We start from the raw sequence: 26,022 nt of genomic DNA on the forward strand, positions 1-26,022 counted from the left end.
CCTGATTTACGCGGCTCATTTTCTTTACAGACTTGTTTACTGCAAATGTGAAATTCTGAAAATGCTGTTTCGCATCGCACGTTTTCTGCCAATTCTTTTGAACAGTGCAGGTCCTGTGTGTGTGTGTTAAGTATTGCTCCTGAAATAAAACTTTAAAGAATGAAATAAAAAATAAAAAAGTAGAATTAAGGGTCCTTTATTTAAAAAGAAAACGAAAATTCAGTGAAATCTCTTTAATGTTCCTCCACCAAACTAAGATACATTGATTGGAATCCATAATATCGTTTTCTTTGTCCCAAATAAACTATGTCACCGAGTCTGCTCTGCCTTTCTTGGCAATCTGCCTCTGAAATCACACAAAGTCAATTGTCACCATGGTGTTAAGCTATTTCTAAAACCAGAAAGCACATCTCCCTAACTCGTATTTACAATCCAAAAATGATTCTTCCTTTGAAAAGAAAATGGAGGCATCTCGGTCAGACACTGTAACAGATTATCCGGGTATATGTAGTGTTGGACTGTCTCTGCTCTCACAATAAAATGATTACTTTTCGTAGTTGTCCAGGGGGTAATGTTCCCCGTAAACCTTCAGATGTTTCATTAGAGAGTCTTGCTGTTTTTTCAGCTGTGGTGGCATCTCTGAATACACATCGGTAAACATGTGCTCTAGCTTCGGTTTTTTTGCGCGTTCTGCCTCTTCAAATGCTTCCATTACCTGCACGGAAATAGAAAAACGTATTAATAAACACTGGAAGGAGAATCTCTAACAAGAATATCTGCAGATTAACTAAATTACCCACTTTATACAGAACGGAACCCCTCAGACACTGCTAGACTATGGACAGACAGCGACAGTGCCAGCCGCCAGCCTCACGCTATTACACCATGCCATGTGTACACAGTACAAGTACAGCGCAGACAGCGACAGTGCCAGCCTCCCCCTCACGCTATTACACCATGCCATGTGTACACAGCACAGACAGTGCCCGCCTCCCCCTCACGCTATTACACCATGCCATGTGTACACAGTACAGGTACAGCGCAGACTGCGACAGTGCCAGCCTCCCCCTCACGCTATTACACCATGCCATGTGTACACAGCACAGACAGTGCCAGCCTCCTCTCACACTATTACACCATGCCATGTATACACAGCACAGACAGTGCCAGCCTCCTCTCACGCTATTACACCATGCCATGTATACACAGCACAGACAGTGCCCGCCTCCTCTCACACTATTACACCATGCCATGTATACACAGCACAGCCAGTGCCAGCCTCCCTCTCACGCTATTACACCATGCCATGTGTACACAGTACAGACAGTGCCCGCCTCCTCTCACGCTATTACACCATGCCATGTATACACAGCACAGACAGTGCCAGCCTCCTCTCACACTATTACACCATGCCATGCCATGTATACACAGCACAGACAGTGCCAGCCTCCCTCTCACGCTATTACACCATGCCATGTGTACACAGTACAGGTACAGCGCAGACTGCGACAGTGCCAGCCTCCCCTCACACTATTACACCATGCCATGTGTACACAGCACAGACAGTGCCAGCCTCCCTCTCACGCTATTACACCATGCCATGTATACACAGCACAGACAGTGCCAGCCTCCTCTCACGCTATTACACCATGCCATGTATACACAGCACAGACAGTGCCAGCCTCCCCGCACACTATTACACCATGCCATGTATACACAGCAGACAGTGCCAGCCTCCCCTCACACTATTACACCATGTCATGTATACACAGCACTGACAGTGCCAGCCTCCCTCTCACGCTATTACACCATGCCATGTATACACAGCACAGACAGTGCCAGCCTCCCTCTCACGCTATTACACCATGCCATGTGTACACAGCACAGACAGTGCCAGCCTCCTCTCACGCTATTACACCATGCCATGTATACACAGCACAGACAGTGCCAGCCTCCTCTCACACTATTACACCATGCCATGTATACACAGCACAGACAGTGCCAGCCTCCCTCTCACGCTATTACACCATGCCATGTGTACACAGCACAGGTACAGCGCAGACTGCGACAGTGCCAGCCTCCCCTCACACTATTACACCATGCCATGTGTACACAGCACAGACAGTGCCAGCCTCCCTCTCACGCTATTACACCATGCCATGTATACACAGCACAGACAGTGCCAGCCTCCTCTCACGCTATTACACCATGCCATGTATACACAGCACAGACAGTGCCAGCCTCCTCTCACACTATTACACCATGCCATGTATACACAGCACAGACAGTGCCAGCCTCCCTCTCACGCTATTACACCATGCCATGTGTACACAGCACAGGTACAGCGCAGACTGCGACAGTGCCAGCCTCCCCTCACACTATTACACCATGCCATGTGTACACAGCACAGACAGTGCCAGCCTCCCTCTCACGCTATTACACCATGCCATGTGTACACAGCACAGACAGTGCCAGCCTCCCTCTCACGCTATTACACCATGCCATGTATACACAGCACAGACAGTGCCAGCCTCCCTCTCACGCTATTACACCATGCCATGTGTACACAGCACAGACAGTGCCAGCCTCCTCTCACGCTATTACACCATGCCATGTATACACAGCAGACAGTGCCAGCCTCCCCTCACACTATTACACCATGTCATGTATACACAGCACTGACAGTGCCAGCCTCCCCTTTCATTATTACACCATGCCATGTATGGAATAATGCCCATCTTACCATCTTCCGTGACTTCTTCCTCCATATTTTCTCCTGCTCCTCGTCCCACCAGCCTTTGTGTAACATGTAGTGACGGAGCCGTGAGATCGGATGGTCCTGTTTGTCCCAATAATTAACCTCATCTACCGAGCGATAAGCAGAGCTGTCATCACTGGTGCTATGGTGCCCGATCCTTAAAATGCAGAAGAAAGGTTAAACAGCCATTTTATTACAGTGATGGGATGTAAATAAGAAATCGGAATAATATAATAAACGTTTAAACTGTGTTATGAGATTTATGATCACTTTCTGAATTGATTAAGGGACACGACAGACCCCTAAATCACTTTCTTTACTAAAATACTTTATGTGTAAAGAGTGTGTTTTTTTTGCAAAAAGTACAGATTTCAATATATAAATCAACCTGGTTACAACCCCCCCACCCAGGCTGTCAATCACAACCAATCCATTTACTTCCTGGTTTGTTTACTTCAATGGAGCTAAGCTCAAGAGGCAGCAATTGCTCAGAGCACCTGCCGCCTTGCAACGATTTCTCATTGAGCTGCGTAGGGAAGTTTGGAAGTGATTGGACAGTCACAGAAAGTCTAAGCGGGGATGGAAGGGGAGGGTTTGCAACGGCTCCAGGCAAGAGATCTGTAGATTTAACAAGCTGTTTGTAGATATACCCCAATAAAAAAAAAATGTATAATTAAATGCAAGCATGTTTTCTTAGGGGGGGGGGGGGGGGGAGGGTATATCTTCTAAACAGTGATTTTGAAGGTTTCTGTATTTGGGCATGGAGCATTGCTTTAATTTATTATGCCAAGGATAATCCCACATTAGCAGTGTCTGCTCACCTGTAAGTCATAGCTTCGATCAAGAAAGGCTGATTCTCTGCCACTGCCCGACGTCTTGCCTCTTTTGTGGCATTGTACACGGCAAAGACATCATTACCGTCCACTCGAATAGACATGATACCGTAGCCAGGACCACGTGCAGCTAGAGCACAATAAAAGGAGCGTTACAGGGAGAATTTTAAAAGGTCTGCGTTTTAAACTTTTTCTAGCTAAAAGGAATCAGTCGGTAACACTCACCAATACCATCGCCGCGGTACTGTTCGGATGTCGGGGTCGATATCGCATAGCCGTTGTTTCTGCAGAAGAAGATTATGGGACATTCGAGGGTGGCGGAGAAGTTGAAAGCTGCGTGGGCGTCTCCCTCGCTAGCGGCTCCCTCTCCGAAATAGCAGATGACAGCGCGGTCAGCATTCTCACGTTTCAGTGTGTAAGCCGCACCCACAGCTGTGAGGAGAAGGTAATACTCAATTCGCTAGACAGACGCAGAACATGCCAACGCCAAATTCTGAGAGAGATAATTCAATTACAGCTAAAATACCCTGTTTTAATTGGATAATGACTACAGGAAGTCCCGCAGCGTTGCCATATATTCCTTTCATAATCCCAAACTGCTTTCCTTTCAGTAGATCAAATAACTGCACATAAGACAATACCAAAAATGCTGCTGCTTTTGATTTGCAGAAACAATACGTACATACCATAAACACTGTGTATACAGCATTCACAGAGAGAGGACAGATCTAGTAAAGCCTGGAGCAGTGCACGGAAGGTAGGTAGGTATCACAGAGGTGATTTCACAACTTGTGCTTTGTGGGTGTAGAACGGGGGTAGTCTACCTTATGCATTCTAGATTTTAGATGTTGTGGACTACATCTCGCATAATGCACGTACAGCCATAAAGCTGGCAAAGCATCAGGGCTGATGTAGTCCACAACATCTGGAGTGCCGAAGGTTGCCTACCCTGGTGTACAGTGCTTGAATTCAGGAATCTGGTGTGTCAAACAACTCACCTTGAGGAATCTGTGTCGCCAGCGGCGAGGAGATTGTTACAAAATGCAGATCTTTGCAGCCATAATGTACGGGCATTTGCCGCCCTTTCCCTGGATCGTTAGCATTGCCGTAACACTGAGACATGAAGAGGTTCAAGGGATAACCACGGTACATCAATACTCCTGTAAGACAGCACAGAACGCAGAATTAAATAATTGCCATCGGCCCATGCCTTGTCAGCACACTGTCCTTTCTAAATACGATCAAGCAAAATCAACCTGATGTCAGAATCCAGAAAATGTAATTTAGGAAATTGTGATTAACTAATTCTCAGTGAATAGATCTCTGTGGTGTTACTTACTATGCACGAAATTACAAAATCTGATTGGAGACAATTGGTGTCTGCTAAACAAAAAGAATTTCAGTGCAAAGTGTGGGCATTTGCCTGTGGAATATTTAGTAAATAGACTATATGGTAAAAGATTGCACAATCAAATGGTCTAGCCATGCTTCTTCTCTCCGTCGCAGTAGGAGCAGGGATTATTAGTAAATGCGTGAAGTGTTTAAAAGTAAATCTCAGGCGTCCTCAGAACCCCACTGCTACCACAAGGTGCAAGGATAGGGGAGAGGAGTCCACTCCACAGCGCATTTATTAAACAATCCCCATTTCCTAGAACGGGATGGGCCACTCGCTCCGTGATATTTACTCACCACACGCCTGCGGTTCGTTGCTGAGCTAACGTCACAATCCTGTTCAGAGTAAATCCATATTCAGTTTGGCTGATGTTAAATTTAATACATTTCAGCTGCATTGATATGACTGAATTACCCGGAATTTATTGGCTGAACTTGCTGTTGGACCCTACAGACCTCATTCCAGTCATTTAAATCTAATCCATCTCACTGAACATGATGCAGTGTTAACTGGCCGGCAGGCGTATGGCATTGATTTCCATGGTAACTGCTCCATTTTACATGATAAATGAGCAGCCAGGCATTCAGTGTGCTCTGTGGAATATTCTACCAGAGGTGAGAAGTGGGGGTTTCTGAGAGACTTATTGTATGTTAGAGGGCGAGTTGTACTATAGGTTAACATTCTCTACTGCTCCCATTGAAAGGCCATTCCATGTATCTACTACCCTTTCTATATCACTGTTAGCCTTTACTGCTTCCACTGGAAGGCTATTCCAGATATCTACTACCATTTCTATATCACTGTTACTGCTTCCACTGGAAGGCTATTCCAGGTATTTACTACCCTTTCTATATCACGGTTACTGCTTCCACTGGAAGGCTATTCCAGGTATCTACTACCCTTTCTATATCACTGTTACTGCTCCCACTGGAAGACTATTCCAGGTATCTACTATCTACTAAAAAAAAAAAAATCCAGCTACACACACACTGAGACATCCAGCTACACACACACACACACTGACAGACATCTAGACACGCACACACACACACACAGACATCCAGATACACTGACAATCATCCAGATACACACACACACACACACACAGACAATCATCCAGATACACACACACACTCACTCACAGACATCCAGATACACACACACACTGACAGACATCCAGATACACACACACACACATTGAGACATCCAGACACACACACACACACACACATCCAGATACACTGACAATCATCCAGATACACACACACACACACACACTGACAGACATCCAGATACACACATACACACACTGACTATCATCCAGATACACTGACAATCATCCAGATACACACACACACACACTAACAGACATCCAGATACACACACACACACACACACACACACACTGACAGACATCCAGATACACACACACACACACACACTGACAGACATCCAGACACACACACACACACACACTGACAGACATCCAGATACACACACACACACACACACACACACTGACAGACATCCAGATACACACACACACACACACACTAACAGACATCCAGATACACACACACACACACACACTAACAGACATCCAGATACACACACACACACACACACTGACAGACATCCAGATACACACACACACACACACTGACAGACATCCAGATACACACACACACACACACACACTGACAGACATCCAGATACACACACACACACACACACACACTGACAGACATCCAGATACACACACACACACACACTGACAGACATCCAGATACACACACACACACACACACTGACAGACATCCAGATACACACACACACACACACACACACACACACACACTGACAGACATCCAGATACACACACACACACACACTGACAGACATCCAGATACACACACACACACTGACAGACATCCAGACACGCACACACACACACACACTGACAGACATCCAGATACACACACACACACACACACACACACACTGACAGACATCCAGATACACACACACACACACACACACACACACTGACAGACATCCAGATACACACACACACACACACTGACAAACATCCAGATACACACACACACACACACTGACAAACATCCAGATACACACACACACACACACTGACAGACATCCAGATACACACACACACACACACACTGACAGACATCCAGATACACACACACACACACACACTGACAGACATCCAGATACACACACACACACACACACTGACAGACATCCAGATACACACACACACACACACACTGACAGACATCCAGATACACACACACACACACACTGACAGACATCCAGATACACACACACACACACACTGACAGACATCCAGATACACACACACACACTGACAGACATCCAGATACACACACACACACTGACAGACATACAGGTCAAAACATACACTTTTATAGCCACCTTCCAGGTTCCTACATTTTAGGAGCCATACACTTTTATAGCCACCTTCCAGGCTCCCAACATCCAGTCTGCAGGCTGAGGATGTTGGGAGTTAGGGGCTGGCTCTATAGAGACTGAGCTGCCCTGACAGTTGGCAGAACAGGTACAAGTGCCAGGATTTGGTGACAGACTGGACATAAGGTGTAGAGGTGATAACACCAGGCAGCGAGCGTGCAAGGACAAGATAAGGGGCGAACCCTCTACCTGCAGGGAGGATTCGTTGTATAAGGAGGAACTAGAAGAGGTTCAGTTTTACATTGAGTTTTAGCAAATTTGTTTTCCATATAAAAGTATAACAAGCTTAATATGCAAAGCGCATCTAAACACATCTGGATAAATGTACAAATAAAATATTTATATACAATTCCACTAACTGTATGTAAGTATATAGGGAAATCAACTTACCAGCTTCTCTGTATTGTCCAAAAACAATATCGGTATCATTCATTGCAGCAGCGCTGCCCACATGGGTCCCTTCCTCACCATAGTTTGTCATATAGAAAGATATTCTTCCCTAAAAACAAATAGAGTTTGGATAAAAACTTTGCACTGCAGGATGACACAGACAGAAGGAGCTATGGGACACACAGTCTGTCCCTCCCACTGCAGGGTGACACAGACAGAAGGAGCTATGGGACACGGAGTCTGTCCCTCCCACTGCAGGGTGACACAGACAGAAGGAGCTATGGGACACACAGTCTGTCCCTCCCACTGCAGGGTGACACAGACAGAAGGAGCTATGGGACACGGAGTCTGTCCCTCCCACTGCAGGGTGACACAGACAGAAGGAGCTATGGGACACACAGTCTGTCCCTCCCACTGCAGGGTGACACAGACAGAAGGAGCTATGGGACACACAGTCTGTCCCTCCCACTGCAGGGTGACACAGACAGAAGGAGCTATGGGACACACAGTCTGTCCCTCCCACTGCAGGGTGACACAGACAGAAGGAGCTATGGGACACGGAGTCTCTCCCTCCCACTGCAGGGTGACAGACAGAAGGAGCTATGGGACACGGAGTCTGTCCCTCCCACTGCAGGGTGACAGACAGAAGGAGCTATGGGACACAGTCTGTCCCTCCCACTGCAGGGTGACACAGACAGAAGGAGCTATGGGACACGGAGTCTGTCCCTCCCACTGCAGGGTGACACAGACAGAAGGAGCTATGGGACACGGAGTCTCCCCCTCCCACTGCAGGGTGACAGACAGAAGGAGCTATGGGACACACAGTCTGTCCCTCCCACTGCAAGGTGACACAGATAGAGGGAGCTATCGGACACGGAGTCTGTCCCTCCCACTGCAGGGTGACAGACAGAAGGAGCTATGGGACACGGAGTCTGTCCCTCCCACTGCAGGGTGACAGACAGAAGGAGCTATGGGACACAGTCTGTCCCTCCCACTGCAGGGTGACACAGACAGAAGGAGCTATGGGACACGGAGTCTGTCCCTCCCACTGCAGGGTGACACAGACAGAAGGAGCTATGGGACACGGAGTCTCTCCCTCCCACTGCAGGGTGACAGACAGAAGGAGCTATGGGACACACAGTCTGTCCCTCCCACTGCAAGGTGACACAGATAGAGGGAGCTATCGGACACGGAGTCTGTCCCTCCCACTGCAGGGTGACACAGACAGAAGGAGCTATGGGATACGGAGTCTGTCCGTCCCACTGCAGGGTGACACAGACAGAAGGAGCTATGGGACACGGAGTCTGTCCCTCCCACTGCAGGGTGACACAGACAGAAGGAGCTATGGGACACGGAGTCTCTCCCTCCCACTGCAGGGTGACAGACAGAAGGAGCTATGGGACACGGAGTCTGTCCCTCCCACTGCAGGGTGACAGACAGAAGGAGCTATGGGACACACAGTCTGTCCCTCCCACTGCAGGGTGACACAGACAGAGGGAGCTATGGGACACGGAGTCTGTCCCTCCCACTGCAGGGTGACACAGACAGAAGGAGCTATGGGACACGGAGTCTGTCCCTCCCACTGCAGGGTGACACAGACAGAAGGAGCTATGGGACACACAGTTTGTCCCTCCCACTGCAGGGTGACACAGACAGAAGGAGCTATGGGACACTGAGTCTGTCCCTCCCACTGCAGGGTGACACAGACAGAAGGAGCTATGGGACACTGAGTCTGTCCCTCCCACTGCAGGGTGACACAGACAGAAGGAGCTATGGGACACACAGTCTGTCCCTCCCACTGCAGGGTGACACAGACTGGGTGTTCTTACCTGTCTCTGAGACTCGTACAGGATCCTGTCCATGGTATTCAGTAGAGTCATTGTGTGGTAAAACTTAAGAACCTTCTCTTTAGGGATCTGCAGGGTTTAAACAGAAAATGTTGGCTTTATCAGATTTCTACCTGTAAGACCTGTAGAGTCTCCTAAGTCCTTATGACGTTGATGGATGCAGAGTCAGATATACAAAATGTTTTCTCTGCTAATGATGTGACCCTCCCGGAAGATGGCAAAATAAAATAAAAAAATTCAACAGGATCAACTTTTGAAAATTAAAAAACAAAAATTAACAGAAATAAATTTATTTAAAAATGATATAAATAAAAGAAGATTAAAGTGGACACACCACACTAGCAATATGCAAGTTTAATCAAAATGGGGGGACATACTAAAAGGAATGACAGATTGGAATGCCCATAGACAATAATGGAAACAAAATATTTCAATTAGAGACAAAATTATTAGACATATAAAATAAATCTTTTGTAGACATACTCTCCAGGTTCAGTGGCAATTTTTAAAATTGAGATTAATTGGGATTATCATGGTTTTCTATGGAATGCCAATGGTGAATGACTAAAGAGAATGCCTATAGACTATAATGGGAGTTAACACACGAACTCACTTGCAGGTAAATCTGTGTTACATAGCAAACTAACCTTTACCACAGGCGTTCCCCAAGTACAGCAGCAGATTGTAACATTAAAAGCAAGTGGGATTATAGCACTTTTCTACGGAATGACAGGGCCGATCCTGAACAGGTGCACAGCTAACTGCTGATAGAGGCGCATCGCGGTGCTAAGCCCTGCCCGTCGCAATAGGCCCAGCTCCCTCACACTCGGCTCTGCCTCTTATATAGGATGCCCTTATCACACAAGGCACCTGGGATTCCCCCTCCCTGTCCCAAGGTAAGTCTCAGGGAGGGGGAACAAACAAGTGTTTTTTTGTTTGTTATTTCTTCACCTCCTAAGCTACAATTTTGCAACAAGCTAAGAAAAAAATTCCTTCTTGACCCCAGCATGGCAGTCAGATTTATCCTTGGATCAAGCAGTTATTACCCTACATTGAAAGATTATATCCTTGAATATTCTGTCTTTGCAAGTATGCATCTAGTAGCTGTTTGAACATCTGTACGGACTCTGATAAAACCACTTCTTCAGGCAGAGAATTCCACATCCTGATTGTTCTTACAGTAAAAAAAAAACTTTCCTTTGCCTTAGACGAAATCTTCTTTCTTCCAGTCTAAACGCATGACCTCGTGTCCTATGTAAAGTCCGGTTTGTGAATAGATTTCCACACAATGGTTTGTATTGGCCCCGAATATATTTGTATAATGTTATCATATCCCCTCTCAGGCGACGTTTTTCTAAACTAAATAGGTTTAAATTTGTTAACCTTTCTTCATAGCTGATTCCTTTCCTTTTATTAATTTTGTAGCCTGCCTTTTTCTAGTGCCATAATATCCTTCTTTAGAACAGGTGCCCAAAATTGCACAGCATATTCAATATATCATAAAGAGGCAAAATGATATTCTCATCCCAATAAGTTTCACAGTTCAGATTCCAAGTCACATATTGCTTCCCATTATAGTCTATGGGCATTCCATTGTATCATTTAACTGTCATTCCATAGGAAAGAGCTATAATCCCAGTTACTTTTAATTTTACAATCTACTGCTGTACTTGGGGAACACCTGTGGTAAAGATGAATTTGCTACATAACACAGATTTGCCTGCAAATGAGTTTGTGTGTTGCCTCCCATTATACCAGGGCTTGACAAATTCCAGGTGCCATGGCTCCTAGGAATTTTGCCTTGGCATCTGGGATATGCGAGCCCCTTCCCTCCAAGGCAGGCAGCGGCAAGCTGGAGGATTATGGAGGCGGGCAGCATGTTCGAGGGTCGTGGAGGCGGGCGGCTAGCAGCACGTATTGTTGCCGGCGGCGAGGGAGCTGTGATGTCCCTGCCCGGCTCAATGCGCGCCGCTTAATGATACCGGGGCAGGGATATGATGTCCTATTCCGGCTCAGGTCTCACTAAGCGGTGTGTGGGAAAGCAGAGCAGAAACATCACAGCTCAACAATACGCGCTGCTAGCCGCCCGCCTCCACGATCACCCAATTTTCCGCTCGCCTGCACAATCCCTCAGTATGCCGTCCGCCTCCATAATTCCCCTGCCAGTCGCCCACTGGACCCCACAGGTATTAAAACAAGCAATATTGTGTGACTGCATGTCTGTCAGTCTAAGTGTATGGGTCTGTCTGTCTGTCTTGGGGTGTGTGTGTGTGTGTGTGTCTGTCTGTCATGGAATATGTGTCTGTCTGTCATGGTGTGTGTGTGTGTCATGGTGTGGGTGTGTGTCTGTCATGGTAGGAGTCTGTTTATCATGGTTATATATGTGTGTGTTTAGATGACCAGACTCCTTCCCTTCGCAAATGAATTGTGTTTTTAACTCACCTTTTTTTCCCCACACTGTGCTGGTCTCCCCTTGACTGGCCCTGTCTCTGTGGCTGATATTATCAAGCTCAATGATCTCAGCCAAACCAATGTTTTCCCATAGGATTGACTGTAAAACGCTGCACCAATTAGCATCTCCTCAATGTATCTCTATTGGGAGCGTTCAGCACCTCCATGCAGAGCGTGGAGACACTGAATGTAGGTGCTGAACACTGTGCAGCACTGACACAGGAATCACCTCTAGTGACCGTCTGAGTGACGGTCACTAGAGGTTTCACTGAAAACGCAGTGTTTACATTGAAAAGTCTGCAGGGACAGGCTAAAGACACTACATTAAGCTGTGGTGGTCCTGGTGACTATAGTGTCCCTTTAACAATTTTATTTTTGTCGTTGAATATAAAGGTTTGTAAGCTAAAAAAAAAAAAAAATCTGTCTCCTAACGTTTTTAGCTGGCTCCTAGATTCAAAGCAAATTTGTCAAGCCCTGCATTATACTCTTTGGGCATTCTCTTTAGTCATTCACCCTTTGCATTCCATAGAAAACAATGGTAATCCCACTTAAAGGATCACTATAGTGTCAGGAAAACAAACTCCTTAGGTCCCCCCTTCCCCCAGGGCCCCACTCCCGCTGGGCTGAAGGAGTTAAAACCCCTTCAGCCATTTACCTTATTCCAGCGCCGGGCTCCCTCGGCGCTGGTGACCTCTCCTCCCTCTCCGACGTCAGTTCCCGAGTGCAGCCGAATTCGCATGCACGGCCAGAGGCGCGCGCACATTAAAGAACACCCATAGGAAAGCATTTCTTAATGATTTCCTATGGACTTTCTGCGTTCTCAATGCGAAAGACAGAAAGACAGCCACTAGAGGCTGGATTAACCCTGCAATTAACATCTGAAGGGTTAAAACATAGGGGACCTGGCACCTAGACCACTTCATTGAGCTGAAGTGGTCTGGGTGACTATAGTGGTCCTTTAACCTAAATTTAAACAATTGCCACTGAACCTGGAGAGTATGCCAGCAAACAATTTATTTGATATGTTTCACAGTACAGATTCAAAGTTACATATTGCTTCCCATTATATCATTCACCTGTCATTCCATAGAAAATAATCCCAGGTAATTTCTATTTTGATAATTTTGATTATTTTGGTAATTTCAATCTGCTGCTGTACTTGGGGAACACACGTGGTAAAGATTAATTTGCTACATAACACAGATTTGCCTGCAAATGAGTTTAAGTGTTGCTTCCCATTATACTTTATGGGCATTCTTTTTTTAAAAATTATTATTCTTAAAGCGCCAACAGTTCCGTAACGCTGGACAATGGGTGGACCAAAAGACACGTATTTGTAACCAGACAAGTTGGACACACAGGAACAGAGGGCCCTGCTCAATGAGCTTACATGCTAGAGGGAGTGGGGTATAGTGACACAGTAACAGAGGGATTGAGGGCCTGCTCAGTGAGTTTACATGCTAGAGGGAGTGGGGTATAGTGACACAGTAACAGAGGGATTGAGGGCCCTGCTCAGTGAGTTTACATGTTAGAGGGAGTGGGGTATAGTGACACAGTAACAGAGAGATTGAGGGCCCTGCTCAGTGAGGTTACATGCTAGAGGGAGTGGGGTATAGTGACACAGTAACAGAGGGATTGAGGGCCCTGCTCAGTGAGTTTACATGCTAAAGGGAGTGGGGTATAGTGACATTAACAGAGGGATTGAGGGCCTGCTCAGTGAGCTTACATGTTAGAGGGAGTGGGGTATAGTGACAGTAACAGAGGGATTGAGGGCCCTGCTCAGTGAGTTTACATGCTAAAGGGAGTGGGGTATAGTGACATTAACAGAGAGATTGAGGGCCTGCTCAGTGAGCTTACATGTTAGAGGGAGTGGGGTATAGTGACACAGTAACAGAGGGATTGAGGGCCCTGCTCAGTGAGTTTACATGTTAGAGGGAGTGGGGTATAGTGACAGTAACAGAGGGATTGAGGCCCTGCTCAGTGAGTTTACATGTAAGAGGGAGTGGGGTATAGTGACACAGTAACAGAGGGATTGAGGCCCTGCTCAGTGAGTTTACATGTTAGAGGGAGTGGGGTATAGTGACACAGTAACAGAGGGATTGAGGGCCTGCTCAGTGAGTTTACATGTTAGAGGGAGTGGGTTATAGTGACAGTAACAGAGGGATTGAGGGCCTGCTCAGTGAGTTTACATGTTAGAGGGAGTGGGGTATAGTGACACAGTAACAGAGGGATTGAGGGCCTGCTCAGTGAGTTTACATGTTAGAGGGAGTGGGTTATAGTGACAGTAACAGAGGGATTGAGGGCCTGCTCAGTGAGTTTACATGTTAGAGGGAGTGGGGTATAGTGACACAGTAACAGAGGGATTGAGGGCCCTGCTCAGTGAGTTTACATGTTAGAGGGAGTGGGGTATAGTGACACAGTAACAGAGGGATTGAGGGCCTGCTCAGTGAGTTTACATGTTAGAGGGAGTGGGGTATAGTGACACAGTAACAGAGGGATTGAGGGCCCTGCTCAGTGAGTTTACATGTTAGAGGGAGTGGGGTATAGTGACACAGTAACAGAGGGATTGAGGGCCTGCTCAGTGAGGTTACATGTTAGAGGGAGTGGGGTATAGTGACACAGTAACAGAGGGATTGATGGCCCTGCTCAGTGAGCTTACATGTTAGAGGGAGTGGGGTATAGTGACACAGTAACAGAGGGATTGAGGGCCCTGCTCAGTGAGTTTACATGTTAGAGGGAGTGGGTTATAGTGACAGTAACAGAGGGATTGAGGGCCTGCTCAGTGAGTTTACATGTTAGAGGGAGTGGGGTATAGTGACACAGTAACAGAGGGATTGAGGGCCCTGCACAGTGAGTTTACATGTTAGAGGGAGTGGGGTATAGTGATACAGTAACAGGTGGATTGAGGGCCCTGCTCAGTGAGTTTACATGTTAGAGGGAGTGGGGTATAGTGACACAGTAACAGAGGGATTGATGGCCCTGCTCAGTGAGCTTACATGTTAGAGGGAGTGGGGTATAGTGACACAGTAACAGAGGGATTGAGGGCCCTGCTCAGTGAGTTTACATGTTAGAGGGAGTGGGTTATAGTGACAGTAACAGAGGGATTGAGGGCCTGCTCAGTGAGTTTACATGTTAGAGGGAGTGGGGTATAGTGACACAGTAACAGAGGGATTGAGGCCCTGCTCAGTGAGTTTACATGCTAGAGGGAGTGGGGTATAGTGACACAGTAACAGAGGGATTGAGGCCCTGCTCAGTGAGTTTACATGTTAGAGGGAGTGGGTTATAGTGACAGTAACAGAGAGATTGAGGGCCCTGCTCAGTGATCTTACATGTTAGAGGGAGTGGGGTATAGTGACACAGTAACAGAGGGATTGAGGCCCTGCTCAGTGAGTTTACATGTTAGAGGGAGTGGGGTATAGTGACACTGTAACAGAGGGATTGAGGGCCCTGCTCAGTGAGTTTACATGTTAGAGGGAGTGGGGTATAGTGACACAGTAACAGAGGGATTGAGGGCCCTGCTCAGTGAGTTTACATGTTAGAGGGAGTGGGTTATAGTGACAGTAACAGAGAGATTGAGGGCCCTGCTCAGTGAGGTTACATGTTAGAGGGAGTGGGGTATAGTGACACAGTAACAGAGGGATTGAGGCCCTGCTCAGTGAGTTTACATGTTAGAGGGAGTGGGTTATAGTGACAGTAACAGAGAGATTGAGGGCCCTGCTCAGTGAGGTTACATGTTAGAGGGAGTGGGGTATAGTGACACTGTAACAGAGGGATTGAGGGCCTGCTCAGTGAGCTTACATGTTAGAGGGAGTGGGGTATAGTGACACTGTAACAGAGGGATTGAGGGCCTGCTCAGTGATCTTACATGTTAGAGGGAGTGGGTATAGTGACACAGTAACAGAGGGATTGAGGGCCCTGCTCAGTGAGTTTACATGTTAGAGGGAGTGGGGTACAGTGACACAGTAACAGAGGGATTGAGGGCCCTGCTCAGTGAGCTTACATGCTAGAGGGAGTGGTGTATAGTGACACTAAGGGTAGGGTAGAAAAGTAGGTTGCTGGGATAGTGTTCATTGGGTGCTTAGTGTTTTGTTTTGATGGCAGTATCAGGAGAGGTATCAGGGTGCGGGGAGAGAAAGCTGCTCACAGTTTAATTGATATGCTTTCCTAAAGAAGTAAGTTTTCAAAGATTTTTTTGAAGGAGTGGTGATTGGGTGAAAGTCTAACAGAGAGGGGAAGGGCGTTCCATAGGAACGGTGCAGCCCTAGAGAAGTCTTTAAGGTGAGCATCAGAGGTAGGAGTACGAACAGAGGTTAAGCGTAGGTCTCCGGCAGAGCGTAGTGGCCTAGATGGGACATATTTGTCTATTAGTGAGGATAAGTAGGTAAGAGCAGCATAGTGTAGAGATTTGTAAGCTAGTACCAGGATCTTAAATTGAGCCCTATATCTTACGGGAAGCCAATGTAGGGACTGACAGAAGGGTGAGGCTTGGGAGGTGCGGGCGGACAGGAAGATGAGCTTCGTCGCCGTATTCATTATAGACTGTATCGGGGCAAGTTGGGAACACGTAAGACCACTGAGAAGCGGATTACAGTAGTCAAGGCGAGAAAGGACAGCAGCATGGACAAGCACCTTTGCCGTATCAGGTGTTAAATAAAGTCGGATGCGCACACTGTTTTTGGGATGGAAGCGGCTGGATTTGGCGATTGATTGGACATGAGGGGTGAAGAGGAGCTCAGAGTCAAAAAGAACACCTAAGCAGCGAGCCTTAGAGGTAGAGTGGACAATAGGCCCCCCCTTCAGTTTACTAGCCCCCACTCGCGCTGCACGGGTGGGGGCTTGGGAGGAGGGATACTAGGATTTTTTTTGCCACAGGCTGCTCACTGTTTACTAGACATACCCCTACTCGCGGTATAGCGAGTAGGGGCATAATTTACTAATACTAAGTAATCTTTACTTATAATTAGTAAATTTGGCTGAAAGACCAATTTAGGGCTTTCAGCCTTTTGGTAGATAGCTCCCTGATACCGTGGGAATTAGGGAGTTATCTACTAAGTGGATGCAAGATGCAGCAGCGGCACGAATATGATCAGAGTTTCATTCATTCGAATGAAATTCCGATCCGAACAAAGTCTCGAAATGCGTCCTAACACGAATGGAGAAACAGTTCTCATTCTGTTAGGACACAATTCGGTAATTTTGCCAACGTTCTGTCTAAATGACAGGACGTTCGGGAAAAGTGAAAGGAGGCTTCACGGGAACACGGAGGAAAGGTGAGAATTGTAGGAAAATTTCTCTGACCACCGGAAACGAAGCACACATTGCTCCTCCGCTGGTCAGAGATGGTCAGGCGTAGGAAACCTCCATAAGAGGAATAGTCCCTACTTTGTCCTATGTTTTAAAGAAAACTAGAGCAGACAGGAAGAAATTAAGAACAGATCCTGAGAGAGGGAGAGAAGAGGAGTCGATCGGGGAAAGGTAATTTCGGCATCCCAGTGCCGCTTTAATGCTTGTATAAATAGAAACTTATGCAACCAATAAACAGATAGCATAAGACAGTACAGATGTAGCAAACTGTTGCAGGATGCGTCTATATACAAACACACAATACGGTCTGTAAAGAACTCATCAAAGTCCCAGAAATAAATAAAATGATGCTTCCAATGTTCCACTTAGTTTGAAAAATACATTTCATAGTGCGGTCTGTTCCCAATTACTTTAAACACTCACACGGTTCCAGATTAAAACTTGCCAATCAGGAGACGGCTCTTCCAAAAAAATGAACTATTCTTTCAGAGTTAATAAATCAGTCCGTCTCATGCAGATCAGCCCAGTACCGGAGAAAGGAGGCTACCAGCTGGATTCGGCATTAAAACTTGTCTAGTGCTGTCTACTTACCTTCCACTGACGGCAACAGAGGATTCTTTCCTGAAATTAGCCTTACGAGTTTCACGGAGTGTCAGCAACATCTGTACGGTCTTATACGATCTATTAATCTATTTAGGGGTTTATTTTATACATGGACTATTTCGATTGATGCTTTATACTCTGTAACTACAGCAAGGTTTTTTTTTCTCTATTGGCTCTTAGATCTTTAGTTTCATGCCCCACGGGATGAGGATTGAATACTATGGTTAGGATAACCGGACACGGACAGATCTAGTGATATAAAAGGCACGATAATATTCAGATGGGGTGTGTATCTTTAAAATCTCCCAGGCTCCCTAGTATTTACCATCACCATTAATGTTATAGGAACACTACTAGGGATACAGACATTTAGTGTCCTGTACATGTTTATGTGCCAAGACACCTTGGATTTCTTGATAGAGGCAGGTTTTTTTCATGGCCACCCTGTCTCTTTGGCTTAGATCAATCTTGATGATCTCACCAAATCCTAAGCTTTCTTATAGGGATGCATTAAGAGGCTACTGAGCATGCGCCAATTAAATTCTTCTCTAGGAGTAGCCTCTGATTGAGAATTAAGTCTGACTGTTTTTTGCACTAGAGTTGTGTTAACCCCTTAAGGACCAAACTTCTGGAATAAAAGGGAATCGTGACATGCCACACATGTCATGTGTCCTTATGGGGTTAAAAGACCACAATAGTCACCCAGAACACTTCAGCTCAATGAAGTGGTCTGGGTGCCAGGTCCCACAGGTTTTAACCCTTCAGATGTAAACATAGCAGTTTCAGAGAAACTGCGATGTTTGCATTGCAGGGTTAAGCCAGCCTCTAGTGGCTGTCTTCTTGACAGCTGCTAGAGGCGCTTCTGCAATGCTGGATGCGAAAATCGCACTCAGCATGCAGAACGTCCATAGGAAAGCATTGAGAAATGCTTTCCTATGGGCGTTTTAAATGCGCGCGCGGCTCTGGACACGCATGCGCATTCCGTTCCACTCGAGAGCTGACGTAAACAAGTTTGTTTCCTGACACTATAATGATCCTTTAACCCTGCAATGTAATGACACATATCTGTATTTACTAAAAGTCAATGTTTTACATTGCAGGGTAAAAGGACAGACATTGAGTGTAGTGGTCCTTTAATGTCCCTATAGAACATACAAGATATTATTATTATTATTATTATTTTATTATTTATATAGCGCCAACAAATTCCGTAGCGCTGTACAATGGGTGGACTAACAGACACATAATTGAGATTAGACCACTGGACGTACAGGAACAGAGGGGGTTGAGGGCCCTGCTCAATGAGCTTACATGCTAGAGGGAGTGGGGTATAGTGACACAAACGGGTTAAAGTAGGGGAATTAAATAGTTTGTTAGAGAAGGGTTTATTGAGTGCTTGGTAGGTCATTTTTGACAGTTGCAGGGAAGGAGTCAAGGGGTGGGGGATGAGAAGCCTGCTGACAGTTTAATTGATACGCTTTAACGAAGAAGTGAGTTTTCAAAGATTTTTTGAAGGAGTGGAGGCTGGGTGAAAGTCTGATTGAGGAGGGAAGTGAGTTCCACAGAATAGGTGCAGCCCTAGAGAAGTCTTGAAGGCGAGCGTCAGAGGTGGGGATCCGGGCAGAGGATAGGCGTAGGTCTTGGGATGAGCGCAGGGGTCTCGACGGGACATACTTGTGTATGAGGGAGGATAGGTATGTTGGAGCAGCATTATGTAGGGATTTGTAAGCAAGTGCCAGAATTTTGAATTGGGCCCTATATCTAACTGGAAGCCAATGCAGGGACTGACAGAGCGTGGAGGCGTGGGAGGTGCGACCGGACAGGAAAATAAGCCTCGCAGCCGCGTTCATTACAGATTGCAGCGTATTGAATTTAGAGATTTATTTAATCATTCGAATTCACTCCCCATGCGAAACAGGCATTGCATCTCTTAGACACACCAGCTTGGACCTTACATGTGGGTCTTCTTGCGGGTTGAGGATTTGGCCCTGTCGGTCCATCACCCGATAGATGGGGATCCCAGAAATTACATTGGGCTGGATGAATTCCAACGACTCCACAAACTCTGCAGAGGCTCCTGGGAACTGCGGCTTCTCCTCCAGTGACGTGAACTCGCTGCGAAAACGGACAGCCTGTGACGGATGACAAAGAGATTTAGATAAGCAAAGAGGCAGCAGCGGCCATGCCAAATGACAAGCTTACTCTGAGGATCACCTGTCTGTCTTATATGTTTACAGAGAAGTACCCAGCATGCAGCTCCCTCGGTAAAACCTGGCTGTGGACAATAGCAGCTATAGTTTACTTTCAGCCAGGGAGATACTCTTCAGCTTCTCCTGTCATGTGACCAGCTGGATGGCCCCTGTCCAAAATGATGTCACATTGGGAAGCAGTGTATATGGTCAGATATGACCGGCTCATTGGATGGTCTCTAATGATCTCCTGGGCTTCACAGCCCTGCCACCTGCGCTGCAGCGCCAACTAGCAAATATTAAATACAATCTCCGGTCTTTGCGAGGTGACAGCCACAAACAGAGATATTGCGGGTTTTCAGTGTTATTTAATGTCTGCACATTTTCCACAATTATAATATAAAGAGAAACTATAGGCACCAAAATAACTTTAGTTTAATAAGGTGGCTTTGGTGTATAGATCAAGCCCATGCAGTCTCACTGCTGAATTCTCTGCTAATTAGGAGTTAAAGCACTTTGCTTATACAGCCCCAGTCACACCTTCCTGCATGTGACTGACACAACCTTCCTAAACACTTCCTGTAAAGAGTAATTTAATATTTACTTCCTTTATCGCAAATTCTGTTTAATATAGAAATTCATATCAAATGCTTAGTTAAAGGACCACTATAGTGCCAGGAAAACATACTCGTTTTCCTGGCACTATAGTGCCCTGAGGGTGCCCCCACCATCAGGGTCCCACTCCCGCCCGGCTCTGGGGAGAGGAAAGGGTTAAAACTTACCTTTATTCCAGCGTTGGGCGGGGAGCTCTCCTCATCCTCTCCGCCTCCGATCCTCCCTTTCGACTGAATGCGCATGCGTGGCAAGAGCTGCGCGCGCATTCAGCCGGTCCCATAGGAAAGCATTAACAATGCTTTCCTATGGACGCTTGAATGCTCTCACTGTGATTTTCACAGTGAGAATCACGCAAGCGCCTCTAGCGGCTGTCAGTGAGACAGCCACTAGAGGATTTAGGGGCTGGCTTAACCCTTATATAAACATAGCAGTTTCTCTGAAACTGCTATGTTTATATAAAAAAGGGTTAAACCTAGCTGGATCAGGCACCCAGACCTTTTCATTAAGCTGAAGTGGTCTGGGTGCCTAGAGTGGTCCTTTAATAGCTTGCTACACTGCAGAAGACTCTTGCATGTGATTAAAGTTCAATTTACAGAGCAGGAGATAACTTTAGAGTCTGTCCCTCCCACTGCAGGGTGACAGAGACAGAAGGAGCTATGGGACACAGAGTTTGTCCCTCCCACTGCAGGGTGACAGAGACAGAAGGAGCTATGGGACACACAGTCTGTCCCTCCCACTGCAGGGTGACACTGACAGAAGGAGCTATGGGACACAGAGTCTGTCCCTCCCACTGCAGGGTGACACAGACAGAAGGAGCTATGGGACATGGAGTCTGTCCCTCCCACTGCAGGGTGACACTGGCAGAAGGAGCTATGGGACACAGAGTCTGTCCCTCCCACTGCAGGGTGACACAGACAGAAGGAGCTATGGGACACGGAGTCTGTCCCTCCCACTGCAGGGTGACACTGGCAGAAGGAGCTATGGGACACGGAGTCTGTCCCTCCCACTGCAGGGTGACAGACAGAAGGAGCTATGGGACACGGAGTCTGTCCCTCCCACTGCAGGGTGACACAGACAGAAGGAGCTATGGGACACGGAGTCTGTCCCTCCCACTGCAGGGTGACACTGACAGAAGGAGCTATGGGACACAGAGTCTGTCCCTCCCACTGCAGGGTGACACTGGCAGAAGGAGCTATGGGACACGGAGTCTGTCCCTCCCACTGCAGGGTGACAGACAGAAGGAGCTATGGGACACAGAGTCTGTCCCTCTTACTGCAGGGTGACACAGACAGAAGGAGCTATGGGACAGTCTGTCCCTCCCACTGCAGGGTGACACAGACAGAAGGAGCTATGGGACAGTCTGTCCCTCCCACTGCAGGGTGACACAGACAGAAGAAGCTATGGGACAGTCTGTCCCTCCCACTGCAGGGTGACACAGACAGAAGGAGCTATGGGACAGTCTGTCCCTCCCACTGCAGGGTGACACAGACAGAAGGAGCTATGGGACAGTCTGTCCCTCCCACTGCAGGGTGACACAACAGAAGGAGCTATGGGACACAGAGTCTGTCCCTCCCACTGCAGGGTGACACAGACAGAAGGAGCTATGGGACAGTCTGTCCCTCCCACTGCAGGGTGACACAGACAGAAGGAGCTATGGGACAGTCTGTCCCTCCCACTGCAGGGTGACACAGACAGAAGGAGCTATGGGACAGTCTGTCCCTCCCACTGCAGGGTGACACAACAGAAGGAGCTATGGGACACAGAGTCTGTCCCTCCCACTGCAGGGTGACACAGACAGAAGGAGCTATGGGACAGTCTGTCCCTCCCACTGCAGGGTGACACGGAGTCTGTCCCTCCCACTGCAGGGTGACACGGAGTCTGTCCCTCCCACTGCAGGGTGACACGGACAGAAGGAGCTATGGGACAGTCTGTTCCTCCTACTGCAGGGTGACACAGAGTCTGTCCCTCCCACTGCAGGGTGACAGAAGGGGATGATGCCAGCAGTGAGCTTATTAAGCTATCCCCCATATTTGACATAACGAAAAGCTAAATATCTGAAAACAATAAAAACCTAAAGGGCAACACTAATTACCATAACCACTGCAGCCCGCTTTATGCCAGCAGTCTGCTCGTGCCGTACCATGGAAAGTAGCCAAGTTATTTCAAAATGGTTTATCACCTACCTGGGTCCATTCAAAGTTTAGTTCCAAATTAGAAACATCTCCAAATAAGGTGTTTTCAATTAAGAATTTGGGCCAAAACCCGCATATTCCGGACAAACTGTGAGTATTTCTGGAATAAAAGATACTAAGCTGTTCTGCTCAGGGACCCATTCACTGTTCCCGTATGTCACACATGGTTTATTGGAATGGTTTGCTGACTGTACAGATCTGCAGAATATGAATAATTGCTCTGCTAATAAACTACAGAACAGGAGTGACAATGAGCTGTATTCACTAACCGGTGAACTGCAGTGACAATAACGGCATTGGCCTGAACTCTGCAATGTGAGTTTAGTTTCAGTACTATATATCTCTTATTGTTAACCCTTTCAATGAGAAAGATATCTCCAATCACTGGGGTTAACCCTTTCAGTGAGACATATCCCATTACTGGGGTTAACCCTATCAGTGAGACAGATCTCTCCTATTACAGGGGGGTTAACCCTATCAGTGAGACAGATATCTCCTATTACAGGGGGTTAACCCTTTCATGGAGACAGATCTCTCCTATTACAGGGGGGTTAACCCTTTCATGGAGACAGATATCTCCTATTACTGGGGGGTTAACCCTTTCAGTGAGACAGATATCTTCTATTACAGGGGGTTAACCCTTTCAGTGAGACAGATATCTCCTATTACTGGGGGGTTAACCCTTTCAGTGAGACAGATATCTCCTATTACTGGGGGGGTTAACCCTTTCAGTGAGACAGATATCTCCTTTTATTGAGGGGTTAACCCTTTAAGTGAGACATATCTCCTTTTATTGGGGGGGTTAACCCTTTCAGTGAGACAGATATCTCCTATTACTGGGGGGTTAACCCTTTCAGGGAGACAGATATCTCCTATTACTGGGGGGTTAACCCTTTCAGTGAGACAGATATCTCCTATTACTGGGGGGTTAACCCTTTCAGTGAGACAGACATCTCCCATTATAGGAGGGGGGGAGGTTGAGTTAAATCAGTTACAATCCATGGGGCCCCTGCAGCTCCCAGAACATGTACAGGATCTGCTGTTCAGTGCAGGTAGAGAGGAGGGGTAATCTCCACCCCTGACTGTCAGCCACTCAGAGCTAGGCTTGCTGACCAGCCTCTCTGCAGTGAGAGCAATGTCACCTCCTGGGGACCGGTCTCTATAAACATACAGAGAGCAATGTCACCCTCCTGGGGACCGGTCTCTATAAACATACAGAGAGCAATGTCACCCTCCTGGGGACCAGTCTCTATAAACATACAGAGAGCAATGTCACCCTCCTGGGGACCGGTCTCTATAAACATACAGAGAGCAATGTCACCCTCCTGGGGACCGGTCTCTATAAACATACAGAGAGCAATGTCACCTCCTGGGGACCGGTCTCTATAAACATACAGAGAGCAATGTCACCCTCCTGGGGACCGGTCTCTATAAACATACAGAGAGCAATGTCACCCTCCTGGGGACCGGTCTCTATAAACATACAGAGAGCAATGTCACCTCCTGGGGACCCGTCTCTATAAACATACAGAGAGCAATGTCACCCTCCTGGGGACCGGTCTCTATAAACATACAGAGAGCAATGTCACCCCTCGACACTACTCCACGGTACAGACACCGTTAACATGGAATGGGATTGCATAGAATAAAAATGCAATGTCTAATAACAGACAATGGATAATCTGAGAGCTGCAGAAACTACCCATGTGTTATAATAAGCCAGTCATAAAACACCAACCTATACCGCAGAACTGTACAAAGCATGGGAAAAATAGATCCACCATATGCAACCATCACATATAAAATACAAACCTTCATATTTATTATATATATCCCCACAGTCTCCCTATCTCTGTCTTCCCCAGTCTCTCTCTCTCTCTGTTCCCACAGTCAGTTTGTCCCCCCCAGTCTCTCTCTCTGTCTCCCCCAGTCTCTCTCTCTGTCTCCCCCAGTCTCTCTCTCTGTCTCCCCCAGTCTCTCTCTCTGTCTCCCCCAGTCTCTCTCTCTGTCTCCCCCAGTCTCTCTCTCTGTCCCCCCCAGTCTCTCTCTCTGTGTCCCCCAGTCTCTCTCTCTGTGTCCCCCAGTCCCTCTCTCTGTGTCCCCCCAGTCCCTCTCTCTGTGTCCCCCCAGTCCCTCTCTCTGTGTCCCCCCAGTCCCTCTCTCTGTGTCCCCCCCAGTATCTCTCTCTGTGTCCCCCCCAGTATCTCTCTCTGTGTCCCCCCCAGTCTCTCTCTCTGTGTCCCCCCCAGTCTCTCTCTCTGTGTCCCCCCCAGTCTCTCTCTCTGTGTCCCCCCCAGTCTCTCTCTCTGTGTCCCCCCAGTCTCTCTCTCTGTGTCCCCCCAGTCTCTCTTTCTGTGTCCCCCCCAGTCTCTCTCTCTCTCTGTGTCCCCCCAGTCTCTCTCTGTGTCCCCCAGTCTCTCTCTGTGTCCCCCAGTCTCTCTCTGTGTCCCCCAGTCTCTCTCTCTCTGTGTCCCCCAGTCTCTCTCTCTCTGTGTCCCCCAAGTCTCTCTCTCTCCCCCCCAGTCTCTCTCTCTCTCTCTGTGTCCCCCCCAGTATCTCTCTCTCTGTGTGTCCCCCAGTCTCTCTCTCTGTGTCCCCCCCAGTCTCTCTCTCTCTCTGTGTCCCCCAGTCTCTCTCTCTCTGTGTCCCCCAAGTCTCTCTCTCTCCCCCCCAGTCTCTCTCTCTCTGTGTCCCCCCCAGTCTCTCTCTCTCTGTGTCCCCCCAGTCTCTCTCTCTCTCTCTCTCTCTCTCTCTCTCTCTCTCTCCCCCCCAGTCTCTCTCTTTCCCCCCGTGTCTCCCCGGTTTGCTCTCACCGTTCTCCCCCTGCTCCATCCTCCCGGCCCCCGGAGTCGCAGTATTGCCCTCAGAGCCGCCATTTTGCCCGGATTGGTGCAGCCCCTCCCCCGATAGCCCCCGAGGGCCCCAGCCTGGGA

The 26,022-nt window shown here is 47.5% G+C and overlaps 1 protein-coding gene across 1 annotated transcript; it reads right to left on the reverse strand.

Annotated features, from left to right (window-relative positions):
• Positions 1-180: 180 nt before the first annotated feature.
• On the reverse strand, positions 181-25,975 carry BCKDHA (branched chain keto acid dehydrogenase E1 subunit alpha). The gene is made up of 9 exons (XM_063431291.1): positions 25,903-25,975; positions 20,049-20,225; positions 9,718-9,804; positions 7,889-7,997; positions 4,590-4,751; positions 3,817-4,023; positions 3,580-3,721; positions 2,744-2,915; positions 181-715 (listed from the first exon to the last, which is right to left on the reverse strand). The coding sequence occupies exons 1-9, from the start codon at positions 25,963-25,965 to the stop codon at positions 545-547; spliced, it is 1,290 nt and encodes a 429-aa protein (XP_063287361.1). The 5' UTR covers positions 25,966-25,975; the 3' UTR covers positions 181-544.
• Between the last annotated feature and the right edge of the window lie 47 nt (positions 25,976-26,022).

Source organism: Pelobates fuscus, chromosome 9 (assembly GCF_036172605.1).
Source record: "Pelobates fuscus isolate aPelFus1 chromosome 9, aPelFus1.pri, whole genome shotgun sequence".
Taxonomy (NCBI): Eukaryota; Metazoa; Chordata; class Amphibia; order Anura; family Pelobatidae; genus Pelobates; species Pelobates fuscus.

Excerpts from the sequence above, each read along its gene's own strand:
- BCKDHA (XM_063431291.1), bottom strand. The coding sequence starts at position 25,965 with ATGGCGGCTCTGAGGGCAATACTGCGACTCCGGGGGCCGGGAGGATGG. Across the intron at positions 7,998-9,717 it reads TGTACGAGTCTCAGAGACAG|GGAAGAATATCTTTCTATAT; the intron begins GTAAGAACACCC and ends ATTTGTTTTTAG. Across the intron at positions 4,752-7,888 it reads TGGACAATACAGAGAAGCTG|GAGTATTGATGTACCGTGGT; the intron begins GTAAGTTGATTT and ends GCTGTCTTACAG.